The sequence below is a fragment of the Suricata suricatta genome, chromosome 12 (genome assembly GCF_006229205.1).
Source record: "Suricata suricatta isolate VVHF042 chromosome 12, meerkat_22Aug2017_6uvM2_HiC, whole genome shotgun sequence".
Classification (NCBI taxonomy): domain Eukaryota; kingdom Metazoa; phylum Chordata; class Mammalia; order Carnivora; family Herpestidae; genus Suricata; species Suricata suricatta.
In genome coordinates this window covers 88,480,379-88,502,309 of record NC_043711.1, presented here as the reverse complement: position 1 = coordinate 88,502,309, position 21,931 = coordinate 88,480,379, and the positions used below count along the sequence as shown (strand labels likewise).

General features: G+C 58.9%; 2 protein-coding genes across 7 annotated transcripts; one reads left to right on the top strand and one right to left on the bottom strand.

The window, feature by feature from the left end:
- The first annotated feature begins 269 nt into the window (after nucleotides 1-269).
- Nucleotides 270-5,311, top strand: EMILIN3 (elastin microfibril interfacer 3). The gene is made up of 4 exons (XM_029917948.1): nucleotides 270-297; nucleotides 540-696; nucleotides 1,837-2,060; nucleotides 2,338-5,311. Exons 1-4 carry the CDS (start codon nucleotides 270-272, stop codon nucleotides 4,122-4,124), a joined length of 2,196 nt encoding a protein of 731 aa, XP_029773808.1. The 3' UTR covers nucleotides 4,125-5,311.
- Nucleotides 4,723-21,506, bottom strand: LPIN3 (lipin 3). 6 transcript variants are annotated; one of them, XM_029918238.1, is made up of 22 exons: nucleotides 21,305-21,506; nucleotides 17,142-17,294; nucleotides 16,852-17,051; nucleotides 15,557-15,652; nucleotides 14,307-14,575; nucleotides 14,017-14,100; nucleotides 13,499-13,622; nucleotides 12,991-13,330; nucleotides 12,103-12,202; nucleotides 11,804-11,964; nucleotides 11,297-11,390; nucleotides 11,132-11,201; nucleotides 9,789-9,881; nucleotides 9,670-9,713; nucleotides 8,809-8,947; nucleotides 7,729-7,877; nucleotides 7,472-7,558; nucleotides 6,903-7,055; nucleotides 6,633-6,747; nucleotides 6,444-6,547; nucleotides 6,094-6,270; nucleotides 4,723-5,268 (listed from the first exon to the last, which is right to left on the bottom strand). In XM_029918238.1, the coding sequence occupies exons 1-21, from the start codon at nucleotides 21,342-21,344 to the stop codon at nucleotides 6,126-6,128; spliced, it is 2,760 nt and encodes a 919-aa protein (XP_029774098.1). In that variant the 5' UTR covers nucleotides 21,345-21,506; the 3' UTR covers nucleotides 4,723-5,268; nucleotides 6,094-6,125. The 6 variants fall into 6 exon arrangements, with proteins under 6 accessions (XP_029774098.1, XP_029774097.1, XP_029774099.1 ...); XM_029918237.1 differs by having other exon boundaries at nucleotides 4,723-6,270; XM_029918239.1 differs by having other exon boundaries at nucleotides 4,723-6,270; nucleotides 14,017-14,097.
- Between the last annotated feature and the right edge of the window lie 425 nt (nucleotides 21,507-21,931).

The following is a 21,931-nucleotide window of genomic DNA, read 5'->3' as shown; positions in this document are numbered from 1 at the left end:
CTCAGCCCATAGCTGACACTCAGTGGGCCTGGCACATCAGAGCAGGCTTCCTGGAGGAGGCAGTACAAGAAGTGATCAGAGACTGAGAAACCCAGAGCAAAGGCAGGGCTGGAAACTCCAAGGTGGCATGTGTTTCCCCAGGAGTCAGAGAAGAGAGGAGGAGGAGTGTGGTCTCAAAGGCACTGAGGCACTAAGTTGAGATCTCAAAAAGATTGAATTCCAAGATAAGGAGCTGAGAGCCAGTGAAGGAGTTGGAGGAGGGTGAGACTATGGCAAGGCCCTTGTTGGGAAATGCAGGTAGGGAGGGCAGAGGCCAGACCACAGGAAAGGCAGCCCCCAGTTCACTACAGTGCTTAGCCCAGTGACCAACCCTTTAGGGAGTCTGGGGTCTGATTGGCCAGCAGTGGGTCTAGACCACAGGCCTGAGCCCTGGCCTCCAGGAACAAGGAGCAGGAACAGAAGAGAGATGGGAATGTGGTCCCCTGGGGAGGCCCACAGATGGGGAGGGCCATATAGGAGCCTCAGTGGGCCTGGCTCAGGCCAGATATTCCAAGGATGCTGTTCCCCTTACAGGGCCCTCTGTGCCTACGTGGTGCACAGGAACGTGACCTGTGTCCTACAGGAGGGAGCAGACAGCTATGTGAAGGCTGAGTACCGGCAGTGTGGATGGGGGCCCAAGTGCCCCAGGACAGTCATGTGAGTGCACCCCCATGCCACCCACTCAGGACTGCTGGGCACAGGCCCCAGGCCTGCCTTCCCCTGAGAGCTGCAGCCAGGACTCCTAGGACTCCACAGAGCCTATTATCCAGCTCCCACGCAGGCTGGTGGGGGGAGGCAAGGCGGGGGGGGGGGTAGAAGGGGAGAGGAGACATAGGCAGGTTCAGGTCAAGGCCCACAGGGGGACCAAGGGAAGGTTCCCAGAAGAGACATAGAACAAGGCAAGGAAGAAGCAGCGGAGGCAAAGAGGGCTGGAGGTGGACAGAAAGGGCATGGGTCACACTGATAATGGTTGATGCCAGAGGGGCCCCAGGAAGACCCAGGAAGGGCCGTGGTGACTGTGGGAAAGTCAGGCCAAGAGTGAGTGGATGGAAGCCAGGTTGCCGGGCCGGCGCCAGATAGACAGGGCTGTGTGAGGATATGTAGGACGGTGCACAGGTCTGTACTTGGAGAGGTTTAAGTGCATGTTTGAAAACAAACCTGCTTGTGCCAGTGTGTCAGTAGGTGGACCCGTACATGGCTGAGCAGGTGAGGGAGGGGCCCTGGTGAGCCCTGCCCTGCACCCCTGGGCCTTCCGTTTTGTGCTCAGAATCAGAGACACCATCCACCAGTCTAGGTGGCCAGAGCCAAGTTATCAGAGCAGGTTATAGAGCAGTAGATAGAGCTGAGGGGGCAGATGAGAGCCAAGAGCGGCCCCGGTACACTGGGAAGGTCTGAGCATCCCGGCTCCAGGGCAATCCCCCCCCCCCCCCCCCGACCATGGAAGAGGGGCTAAGATCATGCCAGAATTCTTCCAGGTACCATCAAAGCCAGAGTAGAACTTCTGATGACAGCCTGAGCTCAAGGGGAACCAAAATGGTTTCTGGGAGACTGGGGCTAAGTCCCTGCTAGTGTCCTCCCCAGGCAAACAGAATGGGGTGGGGCTTCACCTGCACCTGCTCCTTAACTCTTCTTTGAAGCTCTGAAAGGCCCGCCTCCTCCCCACTGCCCCGTCACCGAGTGCAGACAAGGGACGCTGGTGTGGTGTAGAGGTAGGGAGATAATCCAGATCTTATGCTGGGAGACAGAAACCTCAGCCCACAGGTACAGGGCCATGCCCTCTCCCCCTGTCCGGCCCAGGTACCGCACAGTGCTCAGACCCAGATACAAGGTCGGCTACAAGACAGTGACGGACCTCGCCTGGCGGTGCTGCCCTGGCCTCACTGGAGAAGGCTGCCCCGAGCACCTCACGGACCATGGGGCCACCCTAGCCCAGCCAGAACCTGAGCCCCAGATTCCCTCTGGGCAGCTGGGCCCAGGGCCCCGGCCCCCTTCTTCTAGCAGAACGGCCCCCAGCCCCTATGGTGAGTCTGCCTGGAGGAGACCCTACCAGATGAGCAGGTTTCTTTGGGGTGGTGGGGAGGGGATCGACCCAGGGGGCCGGAGCTCTGGCAGGGCTGGGGAGGGTGCATTTCCTGCTGGGCTTGTTGGGAGGGCTCCCAGAGCCCCTCCCAAAGCTGTGAGAGCTGTGCTCAGCGGGAAGGTCAGCTTGAAACAGAAAATCTCTCAGGTGGCCTGGCCACAGGACAAGCTGAGGGAGGCAGGCCAGCCATGCCCCTGGGCTTCTCTCCTCTGTTCCAGGAAGGAAAGGACCAGGGCTGTTCGGTGAGCGGCTGGAACGCTTGGAAGGCGATGTCCAGCGCCTGGCACAAGCATATGGTGCCCTCAGTGGCCTGGTGGCCAGCCACGAGGACCCTAGCAGGATGACCAGTGATCCCCGGGTTCCCGCAGCCCCTGTGGGCTTCGGAATCATCTCCGAGGGCTTTGTGAAGCCCAGAGACAGAGCTGGAGGGCCACTCCCACCTCCCCTGGATGAGATCTTGAGCAAAGTGACAGAGGTGAGCAACACACTCCGGACCAAGGTGCAGCTGCTGGATGAGGTGCACGGGCTGGCGCTGGGTCACGAGGCGCACCTACAGAGGCTGCGGGAGGCCCCTCCCTCTCCGCTCACCTCCCTGCCACTTCTGGACGAGTACGTGGACCGACGGCTGCACAGACTCTGGGGGAGCCTACTGGATGGCTTCGAACAGAAGCTGCAAGGTGTCCAGAGTTCCTGTGACCTGCGGGTACAGGAGGTGCGGCAGCAGTGTGAGGAGGGCCAGGCAGCCAGCCAGCGGCTGCACCAGAGCCTGGATGGCCGGGAGCTGGCCCTGCGCCGGGAGCTGTCACAGCTTGGGACTAGGCTGCAGGGCCTGAGCATGGCCGGCGGGGGCAGCTGCTGCAGCAGGCTGGCCTTGATCAGCGCCCGCGTGGACAACCTCGAGAGGAACCTACAGATGTTCACTGAGGCCCAGAGGGGACATGGTCCCCTCACCAGGGATGAACTGGAGCGGCTTTCTGCTGCCATGCTCGAGGGGGGTACCGACCAGCTACTGGAGGGCCTGGAGACCCTCAATGGGACGGAGGGTGGAGCAAGAGGCTGCTGCCCGGGGGCAGAGGAGGGGGGATGGGATGTGAGCAGCTTCAGGACCGTGCTAGAAGAGCGAGTGCAGAACCTAGAAGAGCGCCTGGTGGCGCTGGCTGGGGAGCTGAGCCATGACAGCGCCCCACCGGGCAGGTCGGCCCGGCCACTGGTGCAGACGGAGCTGGCGGTGTTGGAACAGCGACTGGTTTCACTGGAGACCTCGTGCACGCCCAGCACCACCTCGGCCATCCTGGACAACCTTGCAGCAGAAGTGAAGGCCTGGCAGAGCCGGAGTGAGGCTCTCCTACTCCAGGTGGCCAGCCACGCAGCCCTGCTCCGGCAGCTCAACGGCACCATGGCCGAGGTCCAGGAGCAGCTGGCAGAAGCCACAGGCAGCTCGCTCCAAGGCGAGATCACCCTGCTCAAGGTCAATCTGAACTCAGTGAGCAAGTCGCTCACGGGCCTCAGCGACTCCGTCAGCCAGTACTCAGATGCTTTCTTGGCAGCCAACTCCTCCCTGGACGAGCGAGAACGCAAGGTGGAGGCGGAGGTGCACACCCTCCAGGAGCAGGTCAGCAGCCAGGGCTCTCGGCTTCAGGCGGGCCACAGGCAGGTCCTGAGCCTGAGGGGGGAGCTGGAGCAACTCAAGGCTGGCATGGCCAATGTGGCGGGTGGGCTGAGCCGCTGCCGTGACACAGCCAGGGACCTGCAGCACGTGCTGGGCCGCTTCGACCAGAGGGTGGCTCAGGTGGAGGGTGCCTGCGGGAGGCTGGGCCTACTGGCTGCCAGCCTGGACCGCCGGCCCCCTGACTCACTCAGGCCCAGGGAGGGCCTGTGGGGCTACGTGGACCAGCTGAATCGCACACTGGCTCAGCACGCACAGGACATCGCCCGCCTCCAGGATGACCTCCTTGACTGCCAGGCCCAGCTAGCCGAGCAGGTGCGGCCCCGGCAATCTGACTAGGCAGGCCAGACAGGACCCAACCCTGGACCCCACCGCTTCTGGGGATGTCCCTCCAGAGCCCAGCCTTGCCCAGCGTGTCTCCCAGCCTCCCCTGCCCAGCGTGGATGTCACTTCAGAGGCCACGAAGGAATAGCCTTGGTCCACCTCCGTATGACTGTCCTCAGCCACCAAAATCCACACTGAGCGCTGTCCCAGCTGGACAAGTCAACGTCATGGTCAGAGCAAGGACATCATGTCTGAAGGCCAGGGTGGACCTAACTGACCTCACAGTCCAGTCTGCAAATCGTCCTCTGCAGACACACCAGGGTCAGCACTTGCACAAAGACTTGCAGGTCTAGTCACAGACAGTGACCTGTCCACATCTCGCTTTGCCCCCGGGGCCATGATCCCCAGGCCATAGCCCCCAGCCTGTGGAGGCTTCTGTTTCCCCTATCCCCCTGGCTTCTCTCCCTAGCTGTTTGGGCTCAGTTTCTGCACCAAGGTGGCACCTACTGGCACGGTCCTCACACCTGGCAGCTTCCTGTATGTGGTTTCTGAATCAAGGACCAGAGGTTTCCACCGGCCCTGGTCCTTCTGCACAGAACAGAAACACAAAGACTCAGCTGAGAGAGTTCTTTTTATTTGTTTTGACCCTCCCCTCAGGTGAGGGATTAGGCAGCTGTAGATTCCCTGAGAAAAGGACAGGGTCCAGGCCCTGTTTAGAGACCCTGCCCCAATTTATCCTTTTCCTTCTCTTTCCCAAAAATGCTTCAGGGCCTCTGGTCCCCACACCCTCCCCTCCTTTCCATTTTGGGAAAAATCCACCCCACCCTCCCAGGTTAGAGCCTCATAAATACCATGGCCTGAATGAGGCCAGACTGAACAGGAGGCCACAGGAGAGAAAGGCCTCCAGGTCCAGTTTCCAGCACCTCAGTGAAACCCCAGCCCCTCCTGGAGGTTCACGAAGAGAAATTCAGGTAGGACACCATCAGGGGACAACTGACATGGGACATGGGACAGCCAGCGTGTAGAGTTCCCAGAGGCCCTGATGCCCATCTTTGCTGAAGCTCCCGGCCTCAGTTCCCCCACAGCAGCCCGGGCCTTTCTGTGCTGTGTTGCAGGTCCCGGCAGCCCTGCCTTCTGGTTTCTTCCCTCCACTGTGGTGCTGTTGGGGGAGGGCAGGCCTGGATTAAAGCTTGTAGCCCATCTGAAGGTATTTTCTTCCCCAAGGACAGCAGGCTGGAAGGCCGCACCGCTGGGCAGCCAGCCCTACTTCCTAAGTCCCCTCATCCCTGTAGGAGCGTGTGCGGCAGCTCTGTGGGCACTGAACTGACCGGCAAAGTCTAGAGAGGGTGGGCAGGGTTTGGGGCTCTGTCCTTAGTGGAGATGCTCAGAGGAACAAGGGTAGCAGCTGGGTACAGGCTAGGCCAAGTGGGAGTCCCATGCCCTCAGCCCTGGCACTGCCCCGGTGTCCCGGTTCCTTGCTGTCTGAGCATCCTGCCTGGGGTGTGCTGAGGTACCAGGGAGAGGGCTCAGGTCTGGCTTGAGCTATGGGATGAGGCCAGGGTTATGGAAGGCTCTGGCTTCAGAGGGTATGGTCCATGCTGTGCAGATGGGACTCAGCCACTCCCCACTGCTGCCACCAGCCTTTTCTGGTGCCTCTGGGTCTCAAGCCTCCCGGGGCTGCCCTCTTCTCCCTGTCCTATCAGGAGCTGGCACAACATACCAGGGTGGCAGGGACAGAGATGTCAAGGGCATGGAGAATCCTATAAGGGCCTGGGTGACGGTCACTTTAATTGCTATTGGCCAGGGCTGTGCTGAGGCCTGGGGCAGCTGCCCCCACCTTCTGCAGCCCAGCTGGCAAAGGCAGGAAACAGGACAGGGACCAGGGTGGGTCTCTGTAGCTGCCAACCAGCCCTCAGCCCACTCCTCCCCTTCAGTGGACTGGCCCTGTGGTACCCAGTGTCCGGCATCCCACTCCCTGGGACACCTGGCCAGGGAGGAGGGGCAGCCGGGGCAGGTTCAGGCCAGTGCATCAAGGTCCACAGTAGCCAGGGGTGCCCGCCAGTAGCAGAAGTTGCTGTATTCAGGGTGGGCCAGGTCTGTGCTGGGGCCACGGGCCACGGGCGGGAAGAGGAGCTCAACCACCTCACTGAGCCGCTCGTACCTGTGGGCAGAACAAGGTTGGCGCTGAGAGCTGCCACCAGGCCCCAGCCCCCATCACATGGGGCAGAGACCGCATCCTGCCTGGGAGCTCTGGGTGGAACTGGGGCCAAGGGAGAGGCTAGGGCATGGGGACTGGGGAGGGCGTGGGGGATGCATGGCAGGGTTTGGCCTCACGTGGATTTGTGGTTCTTCATGAGCTCCTGGATGAGCTCTCCCCGGGGGTTGACCGTGAAGATGCGAGAGGCAGGTAAGCCCACCTGCCGGTAGGCAGTGACATCCTGTGGGGGACAGAGGCGGGGCCGGTGGGCTGAGAGATAAGATAGGGAGGAGGCGGCCTTGCCCATGGGGAGGGGATGCACTCACGTTAGGCCTGTTCCCAAAGGCCGCATAGAAGGGCTGTCCGTGTGGCAGGAACAGCTGCTGGATGTCACTCAGGCAGGCGATTTTGAACACCTCTGGTTTCTTCTCAATCACCTCCCTGGGGCAGCCCGGGCCATGGGCAGGAAAGGGAGCCGAGGAGGGGAAGCAGTTGGAGGATGGCAGGGTCAGGTGCACAGGGTCTGACTCACCCGACACCTGAGCCTGTCCCTCCCCGCAAGGGTTGGTGGGCATGTGTCCTATAGGGGTGGTTACCTGTGGAGGGCGGAGAAGAGGCTGCTGGGAGACAGCAGGAGGGGGCCCTTGGGGAGGCCGCAGCCCCGCTCGCTCACCCACTGCAGGTAGCCCTTGGTGAGGTCTGCCATGCCGATGGCCCTCGCTGAGCAGTACAGGAATTTGTACCCATTTCTGGGGGTGGGGGACAGGAGAGGCACAGAGTCGTCAGAGACCAGCCATTCCCTGCCCCACCCTCCTGGCTTCAGCCAGCTCAGCTCAACCCTGGGGCTCTGGCCTTCAGAGGCAGAGGCCTTGGAAGGAAGGGGACTTAGGAAGAACAGCTGACAGAGGTGGCCTCAGTAGCTGTCCCAAGTAGGAGCGGCACAGACCTGAGGCCCAGGTGGAGCGGGATGGACAAAGGTTTGAGCAAGTCTGTAGGCCTCCTCAACAGCATGAAGACCAGCAGTTAGACTCAGATGAGAGGAGAAGACCAGCCAGTAGGGACATGCCTGGGGCTTATTCCCTCGTGGGCCCTCCTGATCCCCAAGCCTGGCCTAAGACATTCTGTCATTCCCTCCCTAGGGCCCTGCCCCAGCCCAGATACTCACAGGTGGATTTTGTGGTAGAGACTGGTGATGCCCTGGTGCGTCCAGTCCTTCCCCAGCTGGGGCAGAATGTGGCCCAGAGCATCTGACCTAGAGCCACAGAGAAGGGTCACTCCGAGGCAGCCCGTGTAGCCCTCGTGTGCCCCAGCCCCCCGGACGGTGCACTCGGGTGGAGGGCCTTTCTGGATGTTCCCCTTCCCCCAGCACAGAGGAGGCCAGTCCCAGGCCCTCCCCCTCTCCCCTGGCCAACCAGGCCTCACTTGGTAATGGTCCCGTCGATGTCCGAGATGACCACCTTGTCGTCCCATTTCCACAGATAGATGGTGGCCCTGCATCGGCAGGTGCCCTGGTACTGGGTGGTCACACTGAAGACCACATCATTGGCACCTTCTTGCAGGTTCAGGCGCCGCTGGGGCCGGGCAAAGGGGGGAAGCTGTGATCTGCCCCAGCTGGTGTGTTCACCGCCCCCCGCCCCAAACCGTGACCCCACAGACCTCTCATACTCCTTTTCCTCCCAGCTCAGAGAACCTGCCTGAACTCATCAGAGACAGCCACATGCACACATGTCCACACGGGCAGCGGGTGGCCTCGAGCAGGGAGGCGGTACAGCGGTGCTGGTCGGGGCCCCCACAGGCAGGCACAGGAGCCCTAACCTTCCCTCCTGCCCTTCTGGGGTGAAGCTCACAGACGAAGCCTGGTCCAGGGCTCCCGCCCAGGGTTCTCAGGTTGGCCCTAAGGCTGGCATTGCCCCTGGTGGGGAAATACCCCACTCCATAGAAGGGACCTTCTGGGGATCCTCAAAGGTACTTGTGACATCCCCCCAAAGAGAGATCTAGCCCTGTCCTTGGTCCCTAGAGAAGAACTGAGGCAGCTCTCAGCCACCGCCCATAACCAAGGCTCTTGGGTGCTAGCTGACCCCAAGGTGGGTGTCACACAAATGGTAGCTGCTGCGCACCAGGCTGGCCCCCCTGGGACCCTCCCTGACAGAGCCACACTCAGGGGCCAGCTACTGAGGTCAAAGAAGGACTCAGGGGCAGGGCCTGCCAGAATCTGAGGGGCTGTCATCAGCCTTTGAGTCCTTCCGAGTGGCCTCTAAGAGCAGACCCAACACCCCACCCCAGCTACGTTTAAAGACAACATAGAGAAGCCTTTCCCAATGAGAGCATCTAGCAAAGAAATGGGTTGGTACATGAAGAAGTGAGCTCCCTGACCCCGGAGGTATTCAAGCAGGGGCTCTTAGGGAGGCTGCCAAAAAGATGGATTCTGGGCTTTTAAATTCCACGGAGCCTAATTGTCTTGCCCCCCCCCCCCCACCTGGACACACCCACGCTGGCACTCACGATCTGGCTGGAGGAGAGGCGGAGGGACTTCCGGTAGGTAGGAGTGTAGGCCGGAGGTGAGGGTGGCGGGGAGGGGACCTCGAGGATCACAGGACTCTCTGGGGCATCCTCCTCACTACTCAGCACATCAGTCTTCGCCCTGTGGGCAGCCCGGCTCTCAGGCCTCTGTCCTCAGCCAAGGCCTCACACTCCCAGCAGATGCTCGCCCCTCGGCCCAGGCCACCAGAAAGCTGGGGCTTGTCCCTGCCCCTCCAGAGACCACCCAGGGGATCCGAAACCTCTCCTAGGTGCCACCCCTTCGGAGAGGGGTGGCAGAATTAAGGGTGCAGGTCAACTGTGTATACTCAGGAAGGGGCCAGGGCTCCCGGCCTCAGAGCATGGCCAGGATGGCCTTGGAGATGGTTGCCTGAAAGACCCAGGTGTGCCGTCTTAGGGCTTATTCCCAGTCCCACCTGCTTTGGCTTCAGCTGACCTGGCTTCAGCCCCTGGTCATCCCTCATACCCAAGCTTGGGTATTGTGGTCACTTGTGAAGAAGGCGAGGTCAGTTGGCCCCTGGCAAATAGGGGGAGGCTCCCCCCTACCCCTCTTTAACACAGTAATCCTTATCTGGGCCAGCAGTCTGGGCACCCGTTCCAGCCCTGCCTGTTCCCAGCTGTGGAACGTTTGGTGTATCTCTAGGCCTCAGTTTTCCCATCTGTGAAATGGGGGCATCTCTCAAGAAAAAGAAAGGGTGTAGAAGTGACTGGGTAGTGACACAGAAACACCACTGGTGGAGAGGGGCTAGTGTCACCCCTGCCCCCACAGGGATCGCCCCAGGCTCAGCTCCAGCTGCAAAGCACCAGCCAGGAGATCCAACTCACCCCTGCTGCTCCCTGGCTGTGCTCTTCTCTGCCTGGGCACTGTGCTGTGGGAAGAACATACATCTAGTGAGCCCCGCCTCCTGCCTGTGCTGACTATGCCCTTGACCATGACCACTCACCTCCTTGGCCGGGAAGTCCCTGCGCCGCCAGGAAAACCACCACCGTCCACCTTTCCGGGGCATCTTCTCCTTCTCCAGTTTGTCCACAGTGCTCTGTGGGCAGATAAAGGCCATGGCATTTTTTCCTGCACCATTAAAACCCACTTGTCATTGCCCTTGGGGTCCCCATGAACCCAGAGTCTGGGGCTGACCCTAAAGCAAGGTGCTGTCAACATCTGGAGGCTGTGGAAGCTTCCTCCCCTCCATTCTGAGATTCACACAGTGACTGAGCACAGGAGACCAAGGGCCGCTCTTGCCAGTCTCCACTCTACCCCTGCCTAGCCCCCTAATTCTCCCCTAGCTTCGGCCTGGCCTCCAGATCCTATGGGCCAGTATTGCTACTAGAGTAGCTGAAGGCAGTGCTTTGACATTTTTCAGGATCTAGTACTGTCTGCATGATGCCACCAACTGACAGCTGGAAGAAAACCTACAGCCAGAACCCCCCTCAACTTCCGAGACCAACATAGGCAACCCCAAAGGTCAGTGATTCTATCCCATGGATGGCCCCTCTCTCTGTGTTACCACCATTGTCTGGTGGGGGCATCGTGACCTTGGGAGGATGCTCATCAGGTGTGTGCTAGATAGCCCCAGGGAGAGGCCAGGAGAGCCTGGGACAAGGCCCTCCCAGGAGACATATCAGCTTCCTACAAACAGAATGGTGAACCCAAGTCAGGAGGACATGACCGGGAGGTGGGTCAGCCAGGGTACCCCCTTGAGCTGGAAACAGGCTAGAGTTGTCTCCTAGGGGCCTCAGTTGGTGGGTCCGTCTGCAGAAGGAGGCGAACTGAGCAGGAGAGTGGCCCTCCTCCTTCCCACAGGCTCTCGTCCTAACTCAGACCCAGAGCCAGACAAAGGATGGAGCCGAGTGTCACCAAAGGGAGGCGCCGGCTGCCAACATCTGGTTAGTGATGTTCTCAGGCAAGTCTAACTGATCTGGGAACCATGGGCCAGATGAGGGCAGGGTCCTGTACCACTCCCAGCACTGTAGGAGGGGCAGGTGCAGATCGGAGAGTGGAAGTTCTGGGAGGGACTGAAGAGGCCGGCTTTCTTCCCACCTCTGAGCTGTCCCCCTCCCCTGGTCTGCTTACAGATTCCACCCTGCCAGGATTCAGCCACACCAGGAAGCCAGGGAAGGGTGGGGCTCTGTCCACAAAGCACAGGGCGAGGCTCCAGGGGACTCAGGATCCCCTCTCAGAGTGGGTCTTGTAGCTGGTCAGCCCCAGACCCATCTCTGCCCACTGTCCACTTCTTGGCCATAACCCCCTCCCTACCCTCAGCAGGCCTGCTGGTGCTCTACCCATTACCTTGGGCAAGTTCTTCTGGAAGGCTTGCAGGGAGAGGATCATGGGAGCAGCTACGGCCCAGTTATAATGCCTGGAGAGACAGAAGGAGGAGTCGGACCCGCAGCCATAAGGTGGTGCCAGGCAGGGGGGCTCTGGGCCTGCCAGCGGCTCAGTGTTGGTACTCACTTCTCATTGATTTTCACCACCAGGTTTGGGTGCTCAAGGAGACCAGGGTTTTGGACGAGGTCCTGGTAGGAGACGATGTGCTGGTTGAATTTCTCTAGACACAGAGGCAGAGAGTAAGGATTAAGGGTGCCACATTTGAACGGGACCTGATGCCCAGCCCCTCCCGGCGCCCCCACACTCTACCATCAGGCCTCCGGCAGGCTGGGTGTGATGCTTAGCAGGGCTCCTCCCCACCTGTGGTTTTGGCACCTGCTGTGCCCACCCCCGGTATTTCCCGTACTGGATTCACAGGATAAGTCACAGTTTAGCCTTAAGCATTTGCTTCGCTGGGTCTTGGGAATCCCTGCCCTCGCTGGCTGCATGGGGCTCCACAGGGCAGAGAACAGCAAGGGCGCCCAGCCTAGCCTCACACCCCTGCTGCCCGCTGCTCTCGGGGCCTCCCCGCCCTCCCCCGCCCCCTGGCTCAGTGCTGATCCTTGGAAAGGTCCAGGCCATGGTCAGACATACCCCGGGAGATGTCCTGGTTGTCGGCTAGTCCACCACAGAGGGACAGCACTATCATGTCCACCGAGTCCAAAGTGGGTTCTGCCTCCTGTATGGGACTGGAATCCCCCAGGGGCTTCTGATTGTTGGGTTCACTCCACCTTCTGGGGCCCAGTCCACAGTCACTGGTGGCAAAGAAGCCAATGGTGATGTGAATACAAGGAGGCTGGGAGGAGGGGCCCACCCCTCCAGGCCCTTGGTAGCCAGCCCCTGGCCGCACCTGCTCCAATCCCAAGACACCCTGTAACCCAGAGCCCAGGCACCTCTGGGGGAAGTAAAGGGCTGCATTCTCAGAATCCAGAGAGGGCAGGTCATCCAGATAGATGTCACTGGGGCCCAGGTGCTGGCTTCTCTTCAGGGAGCCTGAGGGCAGAGGGGACACCTATAGACTTGACATATGCCTAGTAGCATGAGCAGTGTGTCCCCTGGTCTGTGAATGTCCTAAAGCAGTGCCATCTGGTAGGAATTTGGGGGATGATAGAAATGTCCCTCAACTTCCTGTCCAATACAGTAACTGCTGGCCACATGCCTGTATCAGCACACTGAAAATGTGGTTTGATGGAGAAATGGAATTTTAAATGTTATTTAATCGTAATTAAGTTTCACATGGCCATAGATAACCAGCAACTACTGTTCTGGATGGTGAGTCCTCGTGCCTTCCCACACTCGTCGGATAAACCCCAGCTCCTGCGCGAAGGATCCAGCATCTGCTCCTCTTCCTCCCCCACCCGTGCCTTGTTCAAGACACACCAGCTGCTCCCAGCCGAGCCGCGCACCTCCCTCCCACTTCATAGCCTTGACACATGCTCTTCCCTCTGTCTAGAATTCTCTCCCCTTGATCCTTATTTGGCTGCGTCTTTATTAGAATCTCTGCTCATGCATCACCCACTCCGAGAGGCCTTCCCCAACCACATGATTTAAAGAGCCTCTGTCCCAACCAAGGAACCTGTCCCATGTCACCCATGACATGCTCTTCCTGTTTATGCGTGCTCTGTATATCTGCCTCACTGGGCTGTGAGTCCATGGGCACTGGTACCAAGCACAGTGCCTGGCACAAAGTAGGTGCTCAAAACATGCTTGAAATGCCAGAGTCCAGCCAGTGGGTAGCACAAGGCCAGGAAAAGCCTGGGCGAGGTCCGTCCATCACTCACCTTTCCTCCTAGAGACCCCCTCGGGCTGCCTGACGGGAGCTGGGTCTTCCAGCGCAGCCCAGCTCCATGATTTTGAGGGAGGAGGGAGGCTTGGATCCCTTCGGCTCTGAGTCTTGGTTTTCTTCCTCTCAGGGGTGGGGAGAGGGGGACCCACAAGAGTGAGAGGCTCTGTGTCAGCAGGAAGGTCAGCACCAGCCCCAGTCTGCAGGATTAGGGGTCCTGAAGGGTCCACACCAGCTACAGGGGCGGAGGGGGTGCTGGGCTCTTCCAGAAGAGGAGGGGCTGCCACAGCACCGCCATCAGTGATCTTCGAGGACTCAGGCCATTCTGCTTTGGCCACCTTCAGTCAAACGACAAAAAGGGGCGGGAGGCGTAAACCACCGCAGGTCCTGCCTCCCACACCCCACAAGGCCCTCGGGGGTCCCGAGTATCGGTCACTCCACTTCTGACCTGCAGGGGGCGCAGAGCCGCTGAAAGGCAGGCTCGGGAGACTGAAGGTGGAACTCACCTTGGGCAGCTTCCCCCAGGCCCACTGTATGTGGGACTCAGCCCGCAGGGGGCTGGGCTCGGGGATCCGCAGCTCCAGCTCCGAGTCGCTCTTAGGGGATGTTGTTGGCACATCCGGCAAGAGGCTACCGGAAACAAGAACTTAGGGACTCTCACGCCAGCCTGCCACCCACTGTGGCCCACCCCAGCCTGTGGGTGGGGGGTTTGTGATACGTATTCATGTCTATGTTTGGATCCAGAATGTATAAATATATGAAAGACTTCTACAAACCAGCAATAGTGAGGCAGTCTAGTAAAAAAACAAAAAAACAAAAAACCAAAAAAAAACCCCAAAAAAACAATAACCATGGGCCAAAACTTGAATAAACACTTGACAAAGGAGACATAGAAATGGCTAACAAACACATTCAATGTATTCTATGACATTATTCATTAGGAAAATGTAAATGAAGCCACTCTAAGACCTTGGCCTTGAGTCATTCCCCTGCCCCCAGGCCTGCAGGCCACCTAGACTCTCACCTGGCCTGGGGGCACCATTCGCCATCAGAGTAGGGGTAGATGTCTTTGGCTTGTGGTGAGGACTCCCCTTCCAACTGGATGCTGCTGAAGGGCCACAGGGAAATAAAGGGTCACTGACAAGGACAGTATACCCAGGGCAGGGCATGGGAGCCTGGGCGTCAGGGGTTTGCGGGGGGAAAAGCCCAGAGAAATCAAGGCCCTTGCCCAAGGCCACACGGCACCAGCAGGGGAAATGGTGCTTGGACGCTGGGTGGTGTCCCCACACCCTTGCCACCCAGTTCCCCACACACCTTGGGGACTCGGGCCTTGGCTTTTCCAGGAGGGACAGTTCACTCTCAGCGCCTGCCTCCAGCTCCTCGGAACTGGAATGGGCTGCCACCGTGTCCTCCTTCCGCCTGGACTTCCTCCTGCGACGCCTCTTCTTCCGCCCTGTGGAGGCCACCCCCTCGACGATGATGGCCTCTGTCTCACTGTCTGTGCTCAGCTGGGAGTCTGAGGGGAACCCAGACAGGTCCCCGCAAGGGATGGGTGATGTGCACAGGCGGGGAGGCAGGCGTTCCTGTGGAGCAGACCAGGTGCTAGAGCCTTGGGGCCACTCTCACCACCCAGTCATCTGAGCCCTGCCTGAGTCCCAAGGCCCTGGAGTGAGCTCGTTTGGAGTCATAAAAACAGGCCTGGAAGCTGGCCAGAGGCGGCAGCAGCAAGGCCTTGCAACCGCCGCTGACATCCGAGCTCCCTCACAGAGACAGAGCAGCCCCCATCCCAGGAGCTGCACGTACCCCGGGACATTCATGGCAGGCCAGGGTGCTGTGTTAACCACACTGTCCAGGTGGAAACCTGGACACGGGCTACTCATTCTCTGGCCACACCTGCTTTCCCTTTAAGACTCAGCCAAGCATCCCCTCCTCCAGGAAGCTTACCCCGACTACCCCCAGCCCCAGTTCCAGCTCCCTTTGTTATAATGACTATGTAGTTCCATCATCTGTTGTTTATATGTACATCTCCCAGGCTAGTCCGGGAGGCTTCTTGGGAGACAGGGGTCCACACAGCACAGTGTCTGGCATAGAGTAGGAGTTCAGTTAAAGTTTATGAAGCTCCAACTGTTTAAACACCTCCGCTGGCCCGTGTTGGGCTCTGCCTCCCTTCTGCAAACACCCATCTCCTCAGCTCTCACCCACACGCTTCCATGGTCTAACTGCACTGAGCCAGTCCCAGATCCAGAACCCCCCTCTCATGCTCACCAGCCCTCCCGGCCATTCCTCAGCACTCCCCTCCTTTTCACCCTCCAGGGGCCCAGCACAGGGGTCCTCTTCTGAGAAACCTTCCTCAACTTTCCCTGGGAAAGAATTCAACCCCTGCTGCCCCCTCCCAATTCTACCCAGATTCCGACAGCATGCCTGAGTGCCAGCCCTAACCAATCCCCCTGCATCAGGCTCTTGCTGCTGGGGTATTCCCAGGGGTGGGGTCAGTGACGGTCCCAAGGTCCCACTCAGAGACGACACTAGAGAAGGGGCAGGGGTAGATGCCACGAGGCGCTTACGTCATCGCTGTCCAGCTCCTGGACAAAGAAGGCCTCCCCGCTGTCCCCCAGCTTCATGTGCAAGTCCACGGGCTCCCCGTTGATCTCAATGTCTACCTGTAATGGGGCACGATGGCACACGGTCCCCACCACTGTCCCTTACCCCAACCTTCCAGTCTACTGTCCCGCCTGCCTCCATGGAGCACTACACTCGCTGGAACTTCTGCCACCACCACCCCCCACCGACCCAGGCTGCTCCCCACCCGGAGGGGCTCTGCTCAAGTTCCCCTTCTCAGAGAGGCTGTGCTGAATTCTCCACGCCCCTGCCCCCACCATTTCCCGTTCTCTGGGCTCCGTTGCCTATATCGCTGCCTCAGTATTCTTGTGTCTGCCTTGGCTTCTATTCTTCTCTCCGCCACACCCCGTTACAAGACATGACCCATCCCATGGCTGCTGTTTACCCCGCCCCCAGGATAGTGCCAGGTCGCTTGCTGACAACGTGTACCATAGTCCCAATGACCATTTTCTAGGCATTGAATGGACAGTTTTATCAGGACTCTCCTGTTTAACCTTCCAGCAACTCCACGCAGCAGCTCCTATCACTGCCCCCACTCTTTGGATGAGGACACTGAGCTTGCTTCTCGGGCCTTTTGGCTAAGATCAAGTGTGGGGAAACTGAGGCTCGGGGGTGTTAAGTAATATCCCGGGCCAAGTGAAGCTGTGAGCCAGGAAGGTTGAGTCCACAACCCAAGCTCTTTACCACCTAGCTGTCTACTGTCTCCTACAGGCTTACATTTTCCTCTTAGGATTCTGGCAAGTCCCCAGTGGCCCCAATGCAAAGGGGATTTGGACCCACCAAACCTCTTTTCACATTCCCAAACTCAGTGCTAACTAAAATCTGTCCTGTTCCCTACAGCCCAGAGAAGAGAGCGCGGCTTTCCTAAGGGAGAGAAGCTAACCTTTGCGTGCCGCCCAGTCATCAGCTCCTACTTCATGCTCCCAAACCACCCCTCCAGCACCAAGTAGATGAGCGTGTATCCATTTGCACAGGTGAAAAGGCTTACCAAGAAAACCCACCTAAGGCCTTAGGAAACTGGAGCCAGGTTTGATGGCCCCAGTACCAGAGACTGCCCCGCTGTGCTGCCTCTATAGGAAAACGGGGGCACTCTTGGATCCAAATCCCCAGGCCAACCCAAAACCTTCCAAGAAAATGCAGAAGGGTGGAAGCTTGTCCCGAGGACAGATGCCCACCCCAGGGAGGCCTCCGTCCTCTCCTGGGGCTGCTGCGGCTGGGCCCCTGGCTGGCCAGCACTCACCACCTTCTCTCGCGACCGCAGGACACCCAGCTTGCCGAAGCGCACGTGGAAGGGCGAACACCGGAAGGAGCCGTCCACTTGCTTCACCACCAGCACATCAATGCCACCGCTCAGTGTGGCCGGGTTCAGGCCGCGGTATATCTCCTTCATCGTCCCAAACACCGTCCCTGCCAGCTGGCCCACGTAGTTCATGGCTGGTGCTGGCAAAGGGAGGGGGTGCTGGGGCGAAGGTCAGGCCCACCTCCCTCGGCAGGGAGTCTGCAGCCTGACCCCCAGGTCCCCAGACTTACCGTGCGTTGCCCTCGGAGCACCTCTGCAGAAGGGCAACACTTGTGGGACAGGAGGTGTGTCCGCAAGTGTGGCTTCTAGTCCTGGCTTGCCCACCAACCTGCTGGGGGACCCTTGGGCAGCCGCCTTCCTTCTCCAAGTGCCAGTCTCCACATCTGTCAAATGAGGGCACCAGGTAAGGCGATCTGGGGAGCCCTGCGTCTCTAAATGCCGTGAGTAATGATAATGACCATGGTCTTCATTGGTAGGGCTCATTTCAACTTCACAACAACCTGCGAGGCTGGCCAAGCGGGTGTCATTACTGCTGTTTACAGACAAGCCACCTGAGGCTCAGAGGTGGCGTGATTTGTCCAGGATCTCACAGCTAGTATGGAGAGGAGGCAGGATCCGACCCCAGGCCTGCATGGCTGCAGAACTCTCAGCGCGAACCACGAGGTTGGCCCAACTGGGGCAACAGGGAGAGGCAGCCTCATGGTATATCAGGTCCAGGGCCCTGCTGGGTGACAGCCCTAAAGGCTGGTATCTTCCCAGGAAGTAGGGAGGAGAGAGTCTCTGTTCTTCCATCTGGGAAATGGGTTCACCTGTCTTGTTGCCTCCTGGTCTTAGGAGTTGGAAGGGGCCTTGCTTGGCCATCAGGGCTGATCTGTGGAGAACCAGGGAGAAGGGGTACCAGGCACCCCCAGCTCTATCCCTGGGGTCAGAGGCTTGAGATAGGGCACTCCTACAGCTGGGGGTCGAGTGAGCTCTCAGTTTATGGCCCCACATACCAAACTCCTTCCCAGTTTCCCTGGAACAGGTCCACAGTCTGACCCCAGTGTCTCTAGGCCATAGTTCTCAAGCCTGACCCCCATTTCTGAGACCCTGGTTCGGCTGGTCAGGCCCTGAGACCCACATTCAGGCCTTGGGCTGGTCCCTGAACCCATCAAAGCTGCCCCTCCTCCCCCCAGCCAGACCGGTCCCTCCAGCTTTCCCACAGCAGGCAGAGCTGGGTAAGCCAGAAGCGGAAGGCTGTGGCAGCCGTGGAGATGAGCCAGGGCCATAATGAGAGCGGCTTCCACGCTGGCACGGTGCCTGCTCTGCCAGCATCAGCTCATTGCCCCTTCCCTGCTGGCCAGCCCAGGGGCCTAGTGCCCCTCTGGCTGTCAGGGTCCAGGCCATCCTACCTCCACAGGGCACTCCCATCTCTCAGACCCTGCGTCAGAGCCCCTGAGGGACCACCCATCACGAAAGACCACTCCTCAAAGAAGTTAAGTGACTTATCTAAACGCTATTCAGCTAATAGGCCGTAGATGGGGGGAGGGAGTGATGCCTTGTATCCTGGGTTCCTGACTCCATACCATGGTCCCTCCCACCCCACAGTCCTCAAACCACAGCCACAGCTGACTGCGGGGAGGCCAGCCCCGCCCCAGCCCACCTCTGCACACCCCTGCAATGGCTCGCTACTCAAAATGTGGCTCATGGCCCAACAGGGCCAACATCACGTGAGGGGGGTTGTAAGAAATGTAGAACGTCACAAACATAAGATGCAATTAGAATTGCTAAAATGAAAACTTGGGATAAAATGAAGCTTTTGATCCCCAAAACAGCACTCAAATTTAAATATTTTCTCTGCAAAGCACCTACAATGTGCTAGGTGAAAATTTCCACTTTGCTTCCTCCCTACCATACCAAATTCTGTGAATAAAAGGTCTAGGAAGACAGACAGACAAGGACAGACATGTGGTGGGCAGAGCTCTGGGCCCCTGTGCCCAAGAAAAGCAGAGAGGACTTCAGAAGTTTCCAGGAACAAGGCAGCAAGCATGGGAGGGGCAGGCCAGGGGTAGAGGCAAAGGTTTGCCCAGGTGGAGGCTCAGGCCTGAGCCATCTGTCCTTCGAGCCAAAGAGCTGAGCAGGGGAGACAATGACGGGCCCAGCTTCCCTGTCACAGTTTCTCAGCTTCAGCACCACTGCCATTGGGGCTGAATAATTCTTTGCTTTGGGGAGATTGTAGGATGTCTGGCAACACTCCTGGTCTCTACCCACGGATACTAGTATTACCCCCACTCCAGTTGTGACAACTAAATTGTCTCCAAATATTGTCACATATCCTCTGGGGAACAAAAGTGCCTCTGGTAGAGTGCCACTGATGTAGGAGAAAGAGCTGAGCAGCAGAGATGGCACCCCAGGGCACTGGGTCCTACTCTGACCCTGCCATGGGGCACCCTCACGCAAGTGACTTGCTAGCCTGTTTCCCCTTAATGAAACAAAGCCTCAATTTTTCAAACCTTTCTCAGCCAAGAATTCATTCTTCCCACTGCTCCCCGCATCCATCTGCTCAGCATTTGGGGGGGACTCCTGGGAGTCAAGCCCTTACCATCTCTGGAGGCATCTCCTCTCCCCCAGGACCCAGCTCTGCCTTCTTGGTCATCTCCATATGAAGAGCATTGCTTGGCTCCCTTATGCCCTAAACTAGCATGTCTATAACCAAACACTTCACTCCCCCGCCCCCACACACCCCGGGGACCCAGGCCAGCTGAATTCCTCTCAGAATGTATGGGAGTCCCTCCCTCCCGAGCCCTCTAAATCCTATTTCCCAATTTCCTGCTCCTCCTGCTGTCCGAGGTCAAGGCTCTACTACTACCAGATGCCCAGATCCTGGGTGGCAACAGGACGCTGTGGATAAGGTACCAGACTGTTTGGGTTCTAATTCCCTCCCTGACACTTACTAGCTGTACCTTGGGCAAATCACTTCGCTTCTCAGAGCTTTGCTTTCAGCCTCTGAAATGGGCATAAGGGATGTGTGAGCCATTAATGAGATAATTCAGGTAAAGCACTAGCAGGCAATAAATGTCCACACGTCACCTATCAAAAGCAGTATGTTTTCTGGCATCATGCCAGCCCCAGTCACCAGGCTGGTCCGTAGGGCACACTACAGGTCAGACTCCAGTGCACTGCCCTGCCCACCCTTGAGAGGTTAGACTTCTTTACATAGCATTCAAGGTCCTGCACGCTGGTGGCCCACTGTTTGTAAAGTGAGCAGGTGGGCTCTGGGGAGGCCTAGCGGGATCCCCAAGCCTCAGAGTCCACTCTGGGAACACCCAGCCCACCACGGGGCAGCCAGAACAAGCCGCCCTGGGGCTGAGCTCTGGCCTTCCTAGACTCTCAGATTTGGGGAAGGGTGCGGGGACAGCTTCACCTAGGACCAGAAGCAGCAGGAGCATAAGTATTCCTATGGTCCTGGAAGGGAGAAAGCTGCACCCCTGCACCCGTGGATCCCCAACAGCCTTCACAGCTACCGCCATCTGACTCACCCAGTCTGCAGGCACAGGACACTCAGTACCAGAGAGGGTGGGCGACCTCCCCAAGGCCACACAGGCTGGGCTGAAGCTGCGCCAGCCTCCTCTGAGTGGTTTTGGCATCTTATCTACTGATCCCGCATTCTGGATGTCCAGGGTCCCGCAGCGGGTGGGCCAGGGAGAGAGACGAAGTGAGACAGGCCCCTCCACGCCTGAGCTACCCTCTGAAGTCTGGAGATGGACTCAGGCCCGTGGACTGGAAGGAACGCGGGTCAGATGGCAGGACAGATAGGCGGGGCGGGGCGAGGGGGTACCTCTTCTCAGGCCGGGGTCAGGCCCTACCTGGGGAGCTGCCCACTGGACTTCCAAGTCCCCGAGCCGCAGCCTCTGCCCGAGTGCATAGGGTAAGTGTCCTCGGCCCGCACTCAGTTGGAGCTTCCGTCTCCTCTAGGACCGGGTGAGATCCCGGCTCCGCCCCTTCCACGAGCCAAGGCCAGTGTCTACAGGCCCCAGTCCGTCCAGGCTCCACCCCGCAAAAGACCCCGCCTCCGCCCAGTCCCCACGCCCAAGGGCGCCCTTTCACCTATAGAGGCTGGGCGGGGCCGGACTTCAGGCCCCGCCTTGCGCAGGCTCCACCCCGGCCCCGCCCCGCTCTGTAAAACTGCGGGATGGGACGTCCCGGTGGCCCCCCACCTGCCCCACTGCCAGGGGCAGCAGAAAAGCGGGGACTTTCGAATCCGGCCGATTTAGGCCCTCCTGGCTTTGCTTGCTGTAGGACCTTACGTAAGTTTTCCCCAATCTGAGCCTGTTTTCTGTTTGGCAAAGCGGATAACCACCTTGTAGGGTTTTCGAGATACAAGAAATGACTTTGTGGGGCACCTGGCACTCACATGTCCCCTCCTCAGGGGCAGCCTTCCCTGACTGTCCCATCACACCCCGTAGACTGGACAGGAGTCTCTCATCATACGCTCACATAGCCCATAGTTGTAGCTTCATATTTGCTTGAATGATTGTTTGATTATTGTCCGTCTCCTCATTTGAAGCTGAACTTTGTGAGAGAAGGTCGCGTTCATCCTTACACCCCGGCGACCAGTGCAGTGACTGACATACAGCAGGAGCTCAATAAATGCCCGCTCTCCTTTATGCCATCCAACTGACGCACCGGTGGAGGGTCAATACTGCTATCGGCCAGCAGAGGGCAGGCGGTGACCAGCCTTTTCGCCCTGCTGACCTTCCTCAAAGCCGGCAGGCGGGGCAGAAGCGGGCCAGGTGAGCCCAGGTGCGCGCACGTCTGAAGAATCGGCAGGCCCGCGAGCCACGGGCGAGGAGCCGGGCTTGGACACGAGTGTTCTTTCCCCTCGGATCTGTGGCCTGTCCTGGATCAAGGGCCTTTCTGACAACCCGTGTGGACGTACGGCTCCTGCAAAAAATATGCGCTAAGAATCAGGAAGTGAGGGTGTTTTCTGTGATGAGGGAGGGCACCAAGGAGACACTTGGAGGAGTGGGGTGCATTGTAA